The 18,964-nt window shown below is 47.9% G+C and overlaps 1 protein-coding gene across 1 annotated transcript in view; it reads right to left on the bottom strand.

The window, feature by feature from the left end:
* Positions 1–18,964, bottom strand: part of PPP1R37 (protein phosphatase 1 regulatory subunit 37) — a 146,854-nt gene that overhangs the window by 77,200 nt on the left and 50,690 nt on the right. The window contains exons 3-4 of the mRNA XM_054010077.1: positions 15,623–15,668; positions 10,484–10,584 (exon numbers count right to left, since the gene is read on the bottom strand). Of these exons, the coding sequence (XP_053866052.1) occupies positions 10,484–10,584; positions 15,623–15,668 (147 nt within the window). The remainder of the gene's footprint in view (positions 1–10,483; positions 10,585–15,622; positions 15,669–18,964) is intronic.

Raw genomic sequence — 18,964 nt, 5'->3', positions numbered from 1 at the left:
ACTGGACTCTGAAAAGAACTCCCACCAGGAACAGTAAGATTGCCCAAACTGAGGGTCAGCCAACTATTGGTTCCATCTAATCCATGCCCAGAATTGGGGCAGGATGTTCCCTACGGGATTTCTTCTCTTTATCCAGTCTAGTTTTAAATGTCACACGCAACAAGGCTGCTACCAGTTGTGACTGTCAGGAAATAGTTTCCTGAGATTTAGCCAAAGTTATATATTACAAAAAAAAAAAATCCAATAAATAATCACAGCTGGAAAGGACTGGAGTCCAGTGGGATTTCTAGAAAACTCAATTCAGTAGCAGATGCAGCAATGGCTACTTAATAAGCTAATCAACATTATTCATGACCCTCCTTTTGGCTTCTTATGACATCTGCTTGAAACGGCCAATCAAATAGAATAGAGAACTCCTGCAGAAATGTGTCTTGATCAAAGTTTACAAGTACCTACAAAGGTCACAAAAATTTTATAATGGGATGTTAAATATAGAAGACAAAACGTCTAACAAGAGCCAATGCCTGGAAGTTAAAGCTAGACAAATTCAGGCTGGAAATCAGGGCACAAGTTTTTAACTGCAAGAACAAACCACTGACCAGTTTACCAAGAATTGTGGTGTATTCTCCATCCCTGGAAATTTTTAAGTAAAAATTGGATATATTTTCTAAGAGATCTGCTTCAGTTCAAACAAGAATTCATTCAGGGAAGTTCCGTGACCTGTATTATACAAGTCATCAGTGGTCCCCTCTGGCCTTACAATCTATGAAAATGCCACATAATTTTAAGAAAAGTCTGACTCCTTCTCTTGGCGATTACCTTTAAAAAAAAAAATTAAGTGCCCCAAGTGTGAAAAGTACTAGAATCGTCTTAAATCTGAAAATCTCAAAATACCAGCCCTCCCCTTAACTATGTAAATGTTGCTGAGGATGGGAAACAGTGCTCACTTTTCTACAGCTGTTCTGGCTGCAACGTAACTGGCAGGAGCGAAAAAAAGACGGTTACTCACCGTTGTAACTGTTGTTCTTCGAGATGTGTTGCTCATATCCATTCCATTAGGTGTGCGCGTGCCGCGTGCACGATCGTCGGAGAATTTTCTACCCTAGCAACACCGGCGGGTCGGCTGTGGAGCCCCCTAGAGTGGCGCCTTCATGGCGCTGAATATATACCCCAGCCGACCCGGCGCCCCCTCAGTTCCTTCTTGCCGGCTACTCCGACAGTGGGGAAGGGGGGCGAGTTTGGAATGGATATGAGCAACACATCTCGAAGAACAACAGTTACAACGGTGAGTAACCGTCTTTTCTTCTTCGAGTGCTTGCTCATATCCATTCCATTAGGTGACTCCCAAGCCCAACTTAGGTGGTGGGGTCGGAGTGAGACATTGCTGTGTGCAAAACCGCTGATCCGAAAGCAGCATCGTCCCTGGACTGCTGCACTAGTGCATAGTGAGCTGTAAATGTGTGGACTGATGACCAAACTGCCGCTCTACAAATGTCCTGGATCGGAACTTGCGCCAGGAAAGCAGTCGAGGAAGCCTGGGCCCTCGTGGAGTGAGCGGTGAGGTGCGGTGCTGAGACACCTGCCAGGTCATAGCAAGTCCGGATGCAAGACGTAATCCAGGAGGATAAGCGTTGTGAGGAGACCGGTGAGCCTTTCATTCGGTCGGCCACTGCAACGAAGAGTTGCGTCGTCTTTCTAAAGTGCCTTGTGCGGTCAATATAGAAGGCCAGGGCCCTGCGTACGTCCAGAGAATGCAAACGTTGATCCTGGCGAGTAGCATGTGGTTTAGGATGAAAGACCGGGAGGAATATATCCTGGTTGATATGAAATGGAGAAACCACCTTAGGGAGAAAGGCAGGATGTGGACGAAGCTGCACTTTATCCTTATGGAAAACTGTGTAAGGGGGCTCGGATGTAAGCGCCCTGAGTTCAGAAACGCGCCTTGCTGAGGTGATGGCTACGAGGAAGGCTGTCTTCCAGGATAGGTACAAAAGTGAACAGGTGGCCAGTGGCTCGAATGGAGGACCTGTGAGCTTGGAGAGAACCAGGTTAAGGTCCCACGTCGGGACGGGCTGACGTTGTTGTGGGTACATCCGGTCTAAGCCCTTGAGGAATCTAACGACCATCGGGTTAGAGAATACCGAGGACGCGAGTTCCCCTGGGTGAAAGGCTGATATAGCGGCCAGGTGAACTCTAATTGAAGATATCGCCAACCCCTGCTGTTTTAGGGAGAGGAGATATTCCAATATGAGAGGAATAGGTGCCTGTAACGGTGACGTGGCTCGTTGTTCGCACCAACAGGAGAACCGCTTCCACTTGGCCAAATACATGGCTCGTGTTGAGGGCTTCCTACTGCTCAACAGAATCTGTTGGACCGATAGTGAGCATTGTTGTTCTGTCTGGGAGAACCATGGAGCAGCCACGCCGTGAGGTGAAGAGAATGCAGGTCGGGGTGACGCAGTCGGTCGTGGTCCTGAGAGATGAGATCCGGACATAATGGAAGCGGGATCGGTGTCCGAATCGAGAGTTCCAACAGTGTGGTGTACCAATGTTGTCTCGGCCACGCTGGAGCGATCAGAATTACCTGTGCCTGGTCTCTGCGCAATTTGAGCAGTACCTTGTGGACCAGGGGAAACGGAGGGAAGGCATAAAACAGGTGGTCTTTCCAGGGAAGGAGAAACGCATCCGAGAGGGAGCCCGGAGCTCGACCTTGTAGGGAGCAGAACACGTGGCACTTCCTGTTGTCTCGAGATGCAAACAGGTCTATCTGGGGAAACCCCCACTTCTGGAAGATGGAATGTATGATGTCCGGATGGATGGACCACTCGTGCGTCTGAAAAGACCTGCTGAGTCGGTCCGCTAAAGTATTCTGGACTCCAGGGAGGAACGATGCCGTAAGATGGATTGAGTGGGCGATGCAGAAGTCCCACAGGTGAATGGCCTCTTGGCATAGAATTGACGAACGTGCTCCTCCTTGCTTGTTGATGTAAAACATGGCCGTGGTGTTGTCGATGAGAACTAACACACAACGGCCACGTAGGAGATTGAGAAATGCCTGGCACGCCAGGCGCACCGCCATCAGTTCCCGAACATTGATGTGCAGGGCTAACTGAGATGCAGTCCACAGGCCCTGAGTATGGTGTTCATTGAGGTGGGCGCCCCAACCCAGAGATGAAGCGTCTGTAACCAGTTGCAGAGAGGGTTGTGGTGCGTGAAATGGCATCCCCTCGCAGACCACATTGTGATCTAGCCACCAGGTGAGGGAGGTCAGGACCGAGTTCGGGACCGTGACCACCATGTTCAGGCTGTCCCGATGTGGGCGGTATATTGACGACACCCAGGTCTGGAGTGGGCGAAGCCGAAGTCTGGCATGCCTGGTTACGTACGTGCAGGAAGCCATGTGACCCAGCAGGGTAAGGCACGACCTCACCGTGGTAGTTGGGAAGGCCTTGAGCCCTTGAATGAGGCTCGTGATGGCGCCAAAGCGGTTGTCTGGCAGGATGGCTTGTGCACGTCTGGAGTCTAGAACTGCGCCGATGAATTCTATTCTCTGGGTAGGTTCTAGAGTGGATTTGTCCTTGTTGAGTAGGATGCCCAACTCGTTGAATGTGTGCACTATTATGTGGACGTGAGCTCGAACTTGCTCTTTGGTGCGACCGCGTACCAGCCAGTCGTCTAGGTACGGGAACACCTGTATCCCTTGCCGACGAAGGTATGCTGCCACGACAGCCATACATTTCGTGAACACTCTTGGGGCCGAGGATAGGCCGAAGGGAAGGACTGCAAATTGGTAGTGCACCGTGCTTACCACGAATCGCAGGAAGCGTCTGTGAAGTGGGTAAATTGCGATGTGAAAGTATGCGTCTTTCATGTCGAGGGCGGCGAACCAGTCTCCAGGATCGAGGGAAGGGATAATGACCCCCAAAGAGACCATGCGGAACTTCAACTTTACTACGAATTTGTTGAGTCCGCGCAAGTCCAAGATGGGTTGCAGACCTCCTTTGGACTTGGGAATGAGGAAGTACCGGGAATAAAATCCCCTGCCCCTTAACTCTACTGGAACCTCCTCTATGGCCCCCATAGCAAGGAGCGTAGAAACTTCCTGTATAAGAAGTTGCTCGTGAGAAGGGTCCCTGAAGAGGGACGGGGAAGGGGGGGATGAGGGGGGGATTGAAGAAAACTGGATAGCGTATCCCCTGTCCACCGTGCAAAGGACCCAACGGTCCGAAGTTATAAGGGACCAAGCACGGTGGAAATGGGAAAGGCGATCCCGAAAGGAGGGGGCTGGATCCTGGGGGATGACTGGGGCGCCGTCCTCGACCGCACCTTCAAAAGTTCTGCCTGGGGCCTGAAGGTGGTCTAGGTGGCCCCTGGTTCTGACCGGGTTGAGGGCCGGTCCACCTTCTTCTACCACCTCGCCCTCGCCTCCGGGCCGAGTCCTGTCTCTGACGAGGCGGGGGGGGGGGGGTAGAAGCGCTGAGGCTGCGGCCTAAATGGCCTGCGCTGAGGGCCCGCAACATGCATCCCCAGGGAACGCATGATTGTCCTGGAGTCCTTGAGGCTCTGCAGGCGAGAGTCCGTCTTCTCTGAAAACAACCCCTGTCCTTCGAAGGGCAGATCCTGCAGGGTTTGCTGCAGTTCCTGAGGCAAACCCGAAACCTGGAGCCAGGAGATCCTCCGCATAGCGATACCTGAGGCCAGGGTTCTCGCAGCAGAGTCCGCTATGTCTAAGGAGGCCTGTAAGGAGGTCCGAGCCACCTTCTTACCCTCCTCTACCAGGGCTCCAAACTCCTCCCTGGACTCTTGGGGAACCAATTCCCTGAACTTCCCCATAGAGTTCCAGGAGTTAAAGTTGTAGCGGCTCAAGAGCGCCTGCTGGTTAGCCGCTCTAAGTTGCAGCCCTCCGGCTGAATAAACTTTACGGCCAAACAAATCGAGGCGCTTAGCCTCCTTCGATTTGGGCGCTGCGGCCTGCTGACCGTGGCGCTCCCTTGCGTTCACTGATGCCACCACCAGTGAACACGGCTGGGGGTGGGTATACAAGTACCCGTAGTCTTTGGACGGAACAAAGTATTTCCTTTCCACCCCTCTCGCTGTGGGTGGGATAGAGGCAGGCGTTTGCCATATCGTAGTTGCATTCACTTGTATCGTGCGGATCAGGGGTAACGCCACCCTCGATGGGGCATCCGCTGCAAGGATATTCACGATGGGGTCCTGCACCTCCACTATCTCCTCCGCCTGCAGGTCCATATTACGGGCCACCCTACGCAGGAGATCCTGGTGAGCCCGAAGATCTATTGGAGGTGGACCTGTGCACGATGTGCCCGCCACTGCCTCATCCGGAGAGGAAGAGGAAGATGCCTCCGGTGGTACAGGATCCAAGGGAGGGTCCTGGTCTCCCTGCTCCTGGGCCGGAGCATCACCTGCGCTTGGGTCCAGGACGTCAGGTGGTGCGGACACGGAAGCCTCCATGCCCCCTGGCGGAGGCCGAGAGATGGTGGACTCCGGGGCCCTTCTAACGGAGTGGCCCGAGCGAGAGGTCGAAGCTATTGGAGCCCCTTGGGCCTGATGGTACGCCCACGGGGTCCAGAACGACCAGTGAGATGGGCCATGAGCAGGGTCCTCTGCTACCTCCTGCCAATGGCCTATGTCCTGCTCCTCGGCTTGTCCCTGAGGGGGGTATGCCGATCTCGATACTTCCTCAGAGGAGCGGGACACCGATCTCGATGGCCATGGCGGTGCCGAGTGCGTCGAGACGAATCCCGTGGGATGCGGTGCCGCACGGTGCCGGTCCGGAGATGTTCTATCTCCACGCGGTGCCGGCGATCGGTGCCGGGACCGCGACCGGTGCCGATGACCTCGCCGGTGCCGGGAGTCGGATCTGGACCTCGACGATGACCTGGAGTAGGCCCGGTGCCGGGAGCGGCCTCTCGACGTTGAGCGTCGATCGTGGCGGTGCCGTGAACTACGTCTCGACGTTGATCGGTGCCGACGATCATGGCGGTGCCGAGACGTAGAGCGGTGCCGCGACGAAGATCTTGGCCGCGAGTACGACCGGTGCCGAGGTGATATTCGGCGCCGGGACTGCGAGCGGCGTGGGGACCTGCTTCGGGACCTGGACCGGTGCCGTGGTTCCAACCCCGACCGATGGAGGGCGCATCAAGGCAGGTTTCCCTCTAGAATGGACCGGACGAGTCAACGATGCCGTCGGTGCCGGTGGTTGAGGCGGTGCCAGCTCCGTGAGAGCTATTAAGTCTCTCGCCGCCGCGAAGGTCTCTGGAGTCGACGGGAGGCACTGTATCACCGCCGGTCTCGGTGGAGACGCTATCTGCACCGGACTCAACGGCCTCGGAGCCGGAGTCGACGGTGCTGGAGTCACCTGTTTTCGGTGCTCCACAGGCGGACGCGGCTCTACCCCCGGCACTGGGGGAGCCGGCGTCTTCGGCACGGAGGTCCCCGTCTTATGGGCTTTTTTATGCCCCGGGGATAATGACCGGCGCCGAGGCACTTGTTGTGCTTGCGGTGCCGACGAGGTCCGGTGCCGGGGAGGCTTGTCCGACGCCACTCGCGTGGTGGGCAAGGCCGGTGCCGCCGGGGCACTGCGCACCGAGGTGCTAGGTGCCGGGGCCTGACTCGTTGATGGAGCGTCCGGACTAAGTGCCGCCTCCATAAGGAGTTGCCGGAGCCGAAAGTCCCGCTCCTTCTTGGTCCTTGGTCTGAAGGCCTTACAGATCTTGCACTTATCTGTTTGATGGGACTCTCCCAGGCACTTCAGACAGGAGTCGTGCGGGTCGCTCGTGGGCATAGGCTTAGCGCAGGAGGCGCACTGCTTGAAGCCGGGAGCGTTGGGCATGAGCGCGGCCCCGCGGCCGGGGGAGAAAGGGGGAGACGACCCCCTTAATCCCCTGAACTACTATAACAACTAGAACAAACTAACAATTTTTTTAAAACTATTTAACTATTTAACTATAAACAACTAGAACTATAACTATAACTGTGAATAACTAACTAAGCTAGGGAGAGTGGAGAACAGCTATGCCGCGCTCCACAGTTCCAACGACCGTCAGGGGCGGTAAGAAGGAACTGAGGGGGCGCCGGGTCGGCTGGGGTATATATTCAGCGCCATGAAGGCGCCACTCTAGGGGGCTCCACAGCCGACCCGCCGGTGTTGCTAGGGTAGAAAATTCTCAGACGATCGTGCACGCGGCGCGCGCACACCTAATGGAATGGATATGAGCAAGCACTCGAAGAAGAACCTGATTTACAAGAAAAGCCATATGTGCAGCAAGGATATCCAGAATTACCTTTTGGCCAAAGGTACCCAAAATAGCTTTGAAGCCATGCAACGTTTTTTAATTATTCCCTTAAAAGGACGACAGAGTTCTTCTGGATAATGAATTGTAGGCTACACCTTCACAGTTCTTTACTGTTTAACATCCTACTTTTTACCTCATCTCTTGTCAGACGTGATTAGGAAGTCCTGAGTATTATTATTATTACTGCTAACCATTTCTGATTAGCTCCTAATGTTCAAGGAACTGTACAACATATAGTGCCAGACTCTGCCCTCAAGCCCTTCCAATCCAGCAAAAAGAAAACAAACCAAAACAAGTAGGGCTGTCGATTAGTTGCAGTTAACTCATGTGATCAACTCAAAAAATTTAACTGCAACTAAAATAATTAATCGTGAATAATCGCACTGTTAATAATATCAATTGAAATGTATTAAATATTTTGGGATGTTTTTCTATATTTTCAAATATATTTATTTCTATTACAACACAGAATACAAAGTGTACAGTACTCACTTTATATTCGTTTTTATTACAAATATTTGCACTGTTAAATTGATAAATGAAAGAAATAGTATTTTTCAATTCACTCATACAAGTACTGTAGTGCAATCTCTATTGTGAAAGTGTAACTTACAAATGTATTTATTTTTTTGTTACATAACTGCACTCAAAGAAAACAATGTAAAACTTTAGAGCCTGAAAGTCCACTCAGTCCCTACTTCTTGTTCAGCCAATCGCTAAGAAAACAAGTTTGTTTGCATTTACGGGAGATACTGCTGCCTGCTTCTTATTTTCAATGTCGCCTGAAAGTGAGAACAGACATTCGCATGGCACTTTTGTAGCAGGCATTGCAAGGTATTTACATGCCAGACATGCTAAACTTCCGTATGCCCCTTCATGCTTCAGCCATCATTCCGGAGGACATGCTTCCATGCTGATGATGCTCGTTAAAAAAACTAGTGCATTAATTAAATTTGTGACTGAACTCCTGGGGGAGAATTGTATGTCTCCTGTTCTGTTTTACCCATATTCTACCATATATTTCATGTTATAGCAGTCTCGGATGATGACCCTGCACATGTTTGATTTACGAACATTGGCACTGCAAATTTGACAAAACGCAAAGAAGGTACCAATGTGAGATTTCAAAAAATAGCTACAGCACCTGACCCAAGGTTTAAGAATCTGAAGTGCCTTCCAAAATCTGAGAGGGACTAGTTGTGGAGCATGCTTTCAGAAGTCTTAAGAGCAACACTGTGAGGCAGAAACTACAGAACCCAAACCACCAAAAAAGACAATCAACCTTCTGCTGGTGGCATCTGACTCACATGATGAAAATGAACATGCATCAGTCCACTCTGCTTTGGATAGTTATCGAGCAGAATCCGTCATCAGCATGGACGCATGTCCTCTGGAATGGTGGTTGAAGCATGAAGGGACATATGAATCTTTAGTGCATCTGGCATATAACTATCTTGCGACGCTGGTTACAACAGTGCCATGCGAATGCCTGTTCTCACTTTCAGGTGACATTGTAAACAAGAAGCAGGCACATTATCTCCTGCAAATGTAATCAAACTTGTTTGTCTGAGCGATTGGCTGAAGTAGGACCGAGTGGACTAGTAGACGCTAAAGTTTTACATTGTTTTATTTTTAAATGCAGGGTTTTTTTGTACATAATTCTACATTTGTAAGTTCAACTTTCATGAAAAAGAGATTGCACTACAGTTCTTGTATTAGGGGAATTGAAATATACTATTTCTTTTGTTTTTTACAGTGCAAATATTTGTAATCAAAATGAATATAAAATGAGCACTGTACACTTTGTATTCTGTGTTGTAATTGAAATCAATATATTCAAAAATGTAGAAGACATCCAAAAATATTTACATAAATGGTATTGTATTTTTTTTTTAAATCACAATTACTTTTTTTTAATCGCTTGACAGCCCTAAAAACAAGTCATGGGATCAGAAATCAGGATCAGATGGGCATGCAGGGATTACCTATCAGCGTGGGAATAGGAGGAAATAAAACCAGAGATACAGACAGAGGTAAAGGGAATAAGAAGGAGCTTGAATTTGATGGGGGTAAGATGAAGCCAGTGATATGTCTAGAACAGCAGCAGAACAGGACTTCAGTCTATCCAAAACACCACCACTAGAGGGCAGCAGGGAGATAAGGTCAGAGGGGAGATTGCAGCGATCAGGAAGAAATGACCAAGGCATTGACAATAGTTTTAGCAATGGGGGGAGGGGAGAATTTGGGAGATTGTACATGAATGGCAACAGAAAAAAGAAGGATTGAGGTAGAGAAAAGATAAACAGTTCCACCTCTGGAGGTAATGAGCTAGAGATGGTGGAGATTTCATCTGCCTTTCACCTGATGTGAGGCAGGACATTTGGGAACCAGCTACACAGAGGAGGAAGAAAAGGTCACTAGGGAGAGAGCCCTTGGGGACAGGAGGGGACCCAGAAGCAGATGAATAACGAACAGGCACCTGGGGCTTAAATAATAAAGAACGAAAATTGTAACAGAATTAAGGAAATGGGCTAGTGGTGAAATAGTTACTTAAAATAAACATAGTTTTAGATACCAAGCTGTTAACTGTAGCACACTGGGCTCACTGCACCAAAACTGTTTAAAATATTAGTTCCTTCTTCACTTACTCGTTGGGAGCTTTGGGGTTACTTTAGAGCCAATGGCATTGCTACAACACACCTATACAACATAGGTTAGTGTAGCGCAGGAAGTTCAGAATATAAAGCCTGCACTCAGGTCCGGCAGGGAAAAAGCATTCCAGTTCACATTACATAAAACATTCGAAAGGTTAATCCTCCGATGGATTTTTAAACATGTTTATTTAAGAGACTTCCAGGTCCATTTAAATTATGGCAATTTGGAATCTGGATATCGAAGGTTCATTCTATTTATTACTTTCTGAAATAGCAAAAATGCAAGCAACGACCTAAAATGAAGTGTACTTATGAATGGAGAGGGTAATAGCAATGGCAAGTATAGGTCAGATTTGGAGCACATCCCTTTAACTGCTCACTAACCTGAGTGCATGAAGAGAAAGCTCAGAACAGAACACAACACTGTACCAGGCAGAGAAAATTAGAGGATTTTTGTTAATCTTGAAATAAAAAAAAGCCATGGTAAATTACAGATCATTAAATGAAACTTACATCTTCATCCAGGTTCGTTTGCTCCAAATCAACTATTTTGAACTGGACCCTTTTGAAAATCTCTTCCAATGCCTCACAGGCCTTATAGTCTAGTTTTTCTCCTGGGGGGAAAAAAACAAACAGAGTGAATTCAGAAAACTCAGTGTTAAGTGTTTTGTTGGTACATAAATATGCACAATATTAAGAGAAACACATTTCTGAGCGTTCCAGAACCCTAGGCATTGGGACAGAAAATGAAGCAAGGAGAGATGGATCTTGTTTTTCCTTCAGTTGGGGTAAGCTACTTCCTGCTCTTGCAGACAACATTTATTATTTGCAAAGTTAAACATTTAAAACCCAGACACACAAAAATCATCTTGGCCTGGTTTCCAAGCAGATGGACTAGATAAGCCATTAGGAGCTTTTCTATTGCTAATCTTTAGGATACTATGAATTCAGAATCAGCATCTGCTTCTTCCACAAAATCCAGACCTAACCCAGCAGGGCATGTAAAACTAAGGGCACGTCTTCACTACCCGCCGGATCGGTGGGTAGCGATCGATCTATTGGGGATCGATTTATCGCGTCTAGTGTAGACGCGATAAAATTGATCCCCGATCGCTCTGAACTCCACCGCGGTGAGAGGCGGAAGCGGAGTCGACGGGGAGCGGCAGTGGTCAACTCGCCGCCGTCCTCACAACCAGGTAAGTCGACCTAAAATACGCAACTTCAGCTACGCTATTCACGTAGCTGAAGTTGCGTATCTTAAGCTGACCCCCCCCCCCCCCCCCCCCCTAGTGTAGACCTAGCCTAAGACCGCCCAAGAAGCTAGGGGACTCAACCTAGACCTCCAATGCCCAGGACTTTAATAAATATTTTCCACCTTTGAATTCCTCACCTGAACAATATGCGGAGATAAATTGAGACAGATAATGAACCAGCCCCTAAAATACATACATGATTAACATGCCTCCAGTGCTTGGCCTTGTCTTTTCACTATTTTGTAATCATATTGTCCAAATGTTCCTAACACATTTTCTACTTTCAGAGGTTTCACTTGTAGTCAGAATTATTTAGAAATATTTGTACCAAGCATTAGAGATTCCTGCTACAACCTGAATGGCTGAAAGCCAACAGCTTAGGTCATCTCAAATGCCTTCAGTTATCTTAAACAAACGTTATTAAAAAAGCAGGAATAATTTTCTGACGCAAGAGCTTGATTCTTAACTCTAATACTGACTGGTAAGAGGAAGTGGCAGCAAAGAAGGCTGTGTATGCTAGATAGGACAATTGGCAATTTCGAGCTCCTAACTGTATAAATATTGGGAAAGTGTCAACAGCAAGAAAGGGCGGTGCTTCTGGAGGCATATCACTATAATGTAATAAAATTAAGAATGGAAAATGTAGATTGTATATTAGTAAGGCTGCAATTATATCACAGAGATCATGGAAGTCATGGAATCCGTAACTTCCGGAGACCTCCGTGACAATGGGGGCCCCTGTAGCTGACCAGCCTCCACGGGCTGTGAGGGGACCCTCCCACAGCTGCCCAGCCACTGCCGGGGAACCCTCCCGCCCCCCGCAGCTGACCAGCTGCCGCGGGGACCCCCCCGCACAGCTGACCAGCCAGTGGACAACAGGGTCCCCACAGCTCCCAGCCACTGCAGGTGGGAGGCAGGATGCTAGACCCTCCTCCCTTCCCATTTTGTCAGGGATGTTTTTAGTTAAAGTCAGGGACAGGTCACAGGCTTCAGTGAATTTCTGTTTATTACCAGTGACCTGTCCCTGACTTTTACTAAAAATATCCATGACAAAATCATAGCCTTGTATATTAATGACTCCCACAGAGATATATTCAGAGAGCCCTGCACAGATACAAAATTTGGATCTGCATCCGATCCGCAAACATGGTCTGCAATATAAAGTAGATAGCAGCAGATTTGCAGGGCCCTGTGTATTCAGCCATAGAATAGTATATCAAGTGGCAGAAGCCACATTAGAAAATAATCTTCTTAAAACATCCTAATGTTAAATCAATCTCATAAGGCAAGTCTTTCACTGAGCGGGAGATGGAATCAAAAAGCTCTTTGCCACCTCTAACATCTAGAATTCTTAGCGTCACAGGTAATTTTAATCAGTAAGTACAGAACTACAGCTTGGCATTTTATTTCAGTTTGCTTTTTAACTGAGTCAACTACACAAATACATCCTGCAGTACCTCTCAGAGTTGTATGCAACTTTCTGCTAGTCGTATTTTTAATTTTGTATCTAATAACTCCAGCACACAGTTCTGAAAAAACTAAAACTGTCGACATTGTAATTTACGTAATCTGAATAAGCATAAAAAGCATCAGAAAAATCTATTACATTTAAAAAATATGGCCAAGATTTTCAAAACTAGGAGCCTAAAGCCAGGCTCCAAAATCTATATTTAAGCTCAGCAATAAATAGCCTGATTTTCAAAAGTGCTGAGCACCCCGCTGCCTGCTCTAATTAATTTTTGGTTGTAGTGTTTCTAGTGGGGTTCCACCAGGGGTCTTGGCTCTATGATATTTAACATGATCATCAATGACCTGGAAGAAAACAAAAATAATTTCTGAAAGTTTGCAGATGATACAAAGACTGATGGAGTGGTAAATAATGAAGAGGACTGGTCACCTACGTTTCCTTTAAGGTGTGCACCTGCACTATGCAGGAAGCCGCCAAGGGCCACGCACTTAATTAGCAGAGCCGCACAGGCATGCGCGCTGCACTCAGGGGTGTGGCCAGAGGTGGGCCTGGAAGATGGCAGTGGGGTGAGGTGGGGAACAGGAGGGAGGTGAGGGATGGCGATGGGGGAACTTGGGGGTGTGGAGGGTGAGAGGCCTCTCCCCCGGCCCAGGTGCTGCTGCAGGGACAGAGGGCTGGGGTCCTCTCTCCCCCCGCTGCAGCCCTGGGGCAGACACACCCCAAATCCCTCAATCCAGGCCCCACCCCAGAGGCTGCATCCCCAGCCGTAGCCCTCACCCCCAGCATCACTCTCTGCCCTAGCCCTGAGCCCCCTCCCACACTCCAAACCCCTCAGCCCCACATCACCTCCATATTGGTGAACAAAACAAAATTCATTCTGCACATGGATGGGAAAATTAAGGGAACATTGCAGGTCACTGACACAGAGCAATCTTGATTCTTTGTGCCCATTTTACTAAGCAAACAAACAATGTGTGTTTTAATACGGCAAAAGTAAAGTTATACATCCAGGAACAAAGAATGCAGCCCATTCTTCCAGGAGAGCGACACTATCCGCCACGACTCCCTAAGCTTTTTCAGGGTCACTGCTTCCCAGGATAATCAGCTCCCAGTGCAACGCTGTGGCCAAAAGGGCTAATGGGATCCTGGAGCAGGAGAATATCGAGTAGGGGTTGAGACGTAATATAATATCTCCATTTGGCACTGGTATGATCACTGCTAGAATACTGTGTCCACAATTCCAGTAAAGGCTGATAAATTGGAGAGGGTTCAGAGAATAGACACGAGAACGATTAAAGGATTGGACAACCTGCCTTATAGTGATAGACTCAAGGAGCTGAATCTATTTAGTTTAATGAAGAAAAGGCTAGGGCGTGACTTGATCACAATCTGTAAGTACCTGAAAGGGGAAAAATATTTGATAATGGACTCTTCAGTCTAGCAGACAAAGGTAGAATAAGATGCAATGGCTGGAAGTTAAAGCTAGACAAATTCAGCCTAGAGATAAGACATAAGTTTTTTTAACAGTGGCTGGCTCACTACAAAAGCAATTTTCCCTCTCTTTTGTTATTGACACCTCCTCATCAATTATTGGGAGTGGACCACGTTCACCCTGACTGAATTGTCCCAGTCACTACTGGTTCTCCACTTGTAAGGTAACTCCCTTCTCTTCATGTGTCAGTATATTTATGCCTGTCTCTGTAATTTTCACTCCATGCATCCGATGAAGTGGGCTGTAGCCCATGAAAGCTTATGCCCAAATAAATCTGTTAGTCTTTAAGGTGCCACCAGCCTCCTCTTTGTTTTTGTGGATAGAGACTAACATGGCTACTCCCTGATACGTGACAGCATTAATAAAAATGTTAACTGGGGAAGGGGGTTGCAGGGAGGCCCTGAAATAGACGGGGATGGGAGGGTGGAACACAGGGAGCTTGTGAGGGGAATAAAGGAATGCAAGAAGCCCCGGGGGGGCGGGGGGGGGTGCAATTAGTTCGGCCTACCAAAATGACAAAGAGTGCAACCCTTGAGTAATACCACATGTTCCAGAAAGCCCCTTAAGCAGGAGCCCGGGCTCATACAGAAAGAGCTGTTAAACATACTTATTTGGCCAGGTTTTTTCTTAAGTGATGCCTCAGCCTTCCCTATTTTTCATGCATCTCCCTCTTCTCCATAACTTTGGAGTCTTTGTATTAAGATCAGAGAACATTCCAAGGCTTGGTTTATACTTAAAAATTAGATCAAACAAGCTACTTCACTCACGGTTGTGAAAAGTATCGTGCCCTGAGTCCCACAGTTAGTTCAACCTAACCCCAATGTAGATGCAGCAAGGTTGAGGGAAGAATTCTTCTGTCGATCTAGCTACCACCTTTCAGACAGGTGGATTCATCGATGGAAAAAACCCTTCCATCAGTGTAGGAAGCATCTACACTATGGCACTGCAGCACCGTAGCTGTAATGTTGTAGCATAGGACATGGCCTGAAAGCTATGCTCTAGTTCAACTGCAACACATTAACCTCAATAGAGGAATCCGAGGGAGAAGTGCCATGTCCTGCATTATGCAGATGGCCAGACTATAGAACTGCAAGGGTTCCTACTGGCCATATGAGAAAAAATAATGAATCAGGTTTTCATGAGAGGGTGGTAAAATCAGCTAAGCCCTATCTATATCCGTGGCCTGACAACTACTGCAGCAGCAATTTTTCCAGCATCGCTGGAACATGGGTACATGTCTCGTGCAGAATTACCTACAAAATTAACTATTGCTGTTTCCTCAGTATTAGCATTATTTGTACTGCATTAGCACAGCAAATGCCCCATTCAGGATCAGGGCACCATTGAGGTAGGAGCTGTACAAACAGAGTACAACAGTTTCTGCTCGAAGAATTTCCTTTAAAACACTACGTCATTAGGGTTATGAGAGAGAGGCTTACCTTTTAGATCCAAGCAATCTATCCTGGGAGATAGATCTTTAAATTCCTGTAAGAGAAATAGTAGCAAATTAATATACTCAGGAGAAGACAAATCCCTCTTCTAGAATAATACAGAAGTGGAAGGTACGGCAACACTTCCCCTCACATACGAGGGGAGGGCATTACTCCCTGCACCCTTCCGTGAGTTCACTAGAAACCAGTACATACCCACTGTGTTTCTTAGGGCTTGCCTACATGAGGGGATTTAACTCGCAGCTTTTTTTCTGCGCGTCAGGTAACACACATTATACAAGCTGTAGTAATAGCATGCACGCAGGACAGTGTGCCCTCAGTCAAGGCACATCATGTGCACACGCAGCAGCAGTTTGCTGCAAACTGAGGGCATAGCATTCTCAAACCAATTCAGAGCGGAGAGAATGACCATAGGGACCACTGTCATGCAGGTGTGCGATGCCGGGGAGAGGTACTGTAATACCAAGTTATAAAGTTCGATAATGCTCAGGAAGTTATTGATGGTTTTGCACATATGGAATTCCCAAGCCATACTGGGGCCATTGATGGGACTCGTGTCTATTATTTCTGAAAGGAAGATTGCACTGTTTGTGAAATACTTTGGAAGCAAGAGAAAAAAACATCCCCAAGATTATAGCTGCCAGTTGTATTTGGCACAGGATTAGTGAGAATTAGGGAGAAAGACCTGGCGATAGGTGGAGGGCTGACGTGCAGAGACTGGCTCACCGGTTTGTGTAGCCATCTAGGCATTCAATACAGAACGCAAACACCCAGGGCAACAGCGTCCAGGATGCCTATCGCTCTTATTTGGAGTATCAGGCCTGAAATTGTGCAGCTGTGAATCCTGCTATTAACCTATGCATGGATTGAGGCAGGGGGGAGAGATTTTTGTGAAGTTCAGTGTTGATTACGAGCAGTGGAAGTGCAACATTGTGGCAATCCCTGTTGTACCTTGTGTCTTTGCCTACATGTGTTTGTAAAAGCTTAAGAATGAATGCAAACAATTATTTTCTGTGTAAAATGAACTGTTGACTGCTTGTGAATGAAATTATAAAGATTTTCATTAAATAATCTATTATGTAACAAACAGAAACGAACCTTCAACTGAGACAAAAATTTTAAAAATGCTTTTAATTATGAAACACACTAGCTAACTACGAAGAACTGTTTCATTAAACCAGCAGCGGAAACCAAAACAGTAAAGTACAACAGTTCAGCGCAAAGCATAAAGCCAGGAAGCTTAAAATTACAGGTGAAGGTAGGTCTTGGTTCTGCTTCTTCTGGTTCATGGGATTTCTGGTGTGGAGTGCGCAGGCTCAAAGTTACCAGGGGCAACAGAAGGCTCAAAAGAGCTGGATCTTAAGTGCCCCTGCTCTCGGTGTCCTGAGCTGGGGTCTGGGAGGGGAATGGCCTCTGGGTGCACTGTTGCGAGGGTACAGCCAAAAGAAGGAGTTGTTCCCAGTAGCCTGTATTGTCCAACGGCTGCCAAACATGGCTGGGTGCTAGTTTGCGGTACCGTATTGCCTGCGGCCCGAACAGTAACGTGCTGCAACAGGGCATTTTGGCTTTGTGTTGCCCCCAGGGGTTGCCTCTGCATCTTCTTCCATATTATCTTTGGCCATAGCAAAGCTTTTCCTGGCAACTACTACGCTGTCCTTGGCCACTGCAGTGATCTCCCTGGAAAGCGCCTTGTCGTATTCCCTCAGGCCTCAGATACTGCCTCCACCTCTCCATGTTCTTCGTTTTTGGGGCCGGGGGAGGACTCTGTACGATGTCCATGAATTTTTCATCACAGATTTTCTGTTTTCTCCCGCTCAGGTTTCCTTGCTGATAAGGGCCCTCTCCTTGAGGGTCTGGCCAGTACAGGTGCCATAGCTGTGGGCGTATTAAAAAAAAATGACAAATGGTTATTCATATTCTAGAGAGGCTGTGGTGTTTTTAACATTCATTCCTGGCTTTATCTCCTTTAGAGTCTTTCCAGTCTTGAGGAACCTTGGAGACGGTAAGTGGTGCGTGGTTTTGGACTTTTGTCTATGCCCTATATGCAGTGTGGCTTTGCCGTTGTGCCTTGGAGCATGGGGGTGATGGGAATTATGCAGTTCAGGCTGTGCCTTGGAGCGGTTTTACATGGCGTCAGAGGGGTTGGCAGGGTGAATCTTGGGATCGGCTGGACAGTAATGCCCTTGAGGCTGTCCTGATTCGGGATTACAGTGCAATGAGGCTAGGAGGCAGAGAACGGCCTTATTGAAAAAGGCAAAGGGCAGAGCAGCACGATATGCTGTGAAGTTATTCGACAAGATAGTCCCCCCAGTGTGTTGCAGGAGTCACGAGCAATACTGGTGGGGATGGCCATGTAGCTATTCCTTCATCTATGAGCAAAAATGGAGCAATTTCTCAGCCTTAGAATTTGCTCTGTCTCCCCTGCAGACACGTTAAAAGTGCAAAGAAAAATGGACAGGGTTCTGGAATGACTGCCTGAAACATTCACTGTTATCAGTCTGTCAGACTGGCCCTGTAAATGCATATTACAGGGAGCTGTGCTCTTTGTAGCTTTACGGGCAAGCAATGTCCATGTCTACCTCCTGTACAGTGAGAACACGAACCAAACTTCGCTTCCTGGAACCACTGTCGCAATCAACTTCTGCATTTTGCACAAAAGAAAGAAGGTTTTCCTTATTTGACTCTGGCATGGGAGGGGATGGCAGAGAGGCTGAGGCCGCACAATGCTGCCAGCAACTGATTTGGAGACCGTGAATGGGGTTTGTGGGCAGGGGGAAGGGCACATTCACCAGGCAGGATGCTAAGGAAAGGAAAATAAAAGTCAATAGGTACACAGGCATGTGCCTTCCACAGCACGGGCCTGAAAACAGTTGGTAACCAGGGATTTAGCACATGACAGTGGCTGATGGCGACTACTTCAGTTGGGCAATTTTGGAAAAGTATATGGGAGGGGCACAAAAGGACAGTGTGGGCCAATGGAGGGAGGGATGGACCTTGCACTTGTGGCCATGGGGCACTTGGAACAGAAGCTAGTACAGCCATACAGCAGAATAGTAAATTAAAAGTTAAATAGTAAGTTAATTTAAAAAAATAATTAATTAACTAAAAATACTTGCATATGTGAAGGTTCCCTCCATAGGATCAGCCTCTTCAATTGCTGCCTGGGAATCAGGGTTGGCTGGCTCACCTGCTACATGGCTGGCATCAGGTGCCTGAGTTCTGAACAGATCCTGGCTGTCTCAGATCTCCTCACTGGCCTCCTCTTGCTCATGCTCCGATGAATCTTCCTGGTCACCCGGGTGGGGGGGTGGGAAATGTTCTCTGCCGCAT

The sequence above is a fragment of the Malaclemys terrapin genome, chromosome 20, assembly GCF_027887155.1.
Source record: "Malaclemys terrapin pileata isolate rMalTer1 chromosome 20, rMalTer1.hap1, whole genome shotgun sequence".
NCBI lineage: Eukaryota > Metazoa > Chordata > Testudines > Emydidae > Malaclemys > Malaclemys terrapin.
Note: the sequence above shows the minus strand (reverse complement) of the source record. Positions and strands in the feature narration are given on the sequence as shown.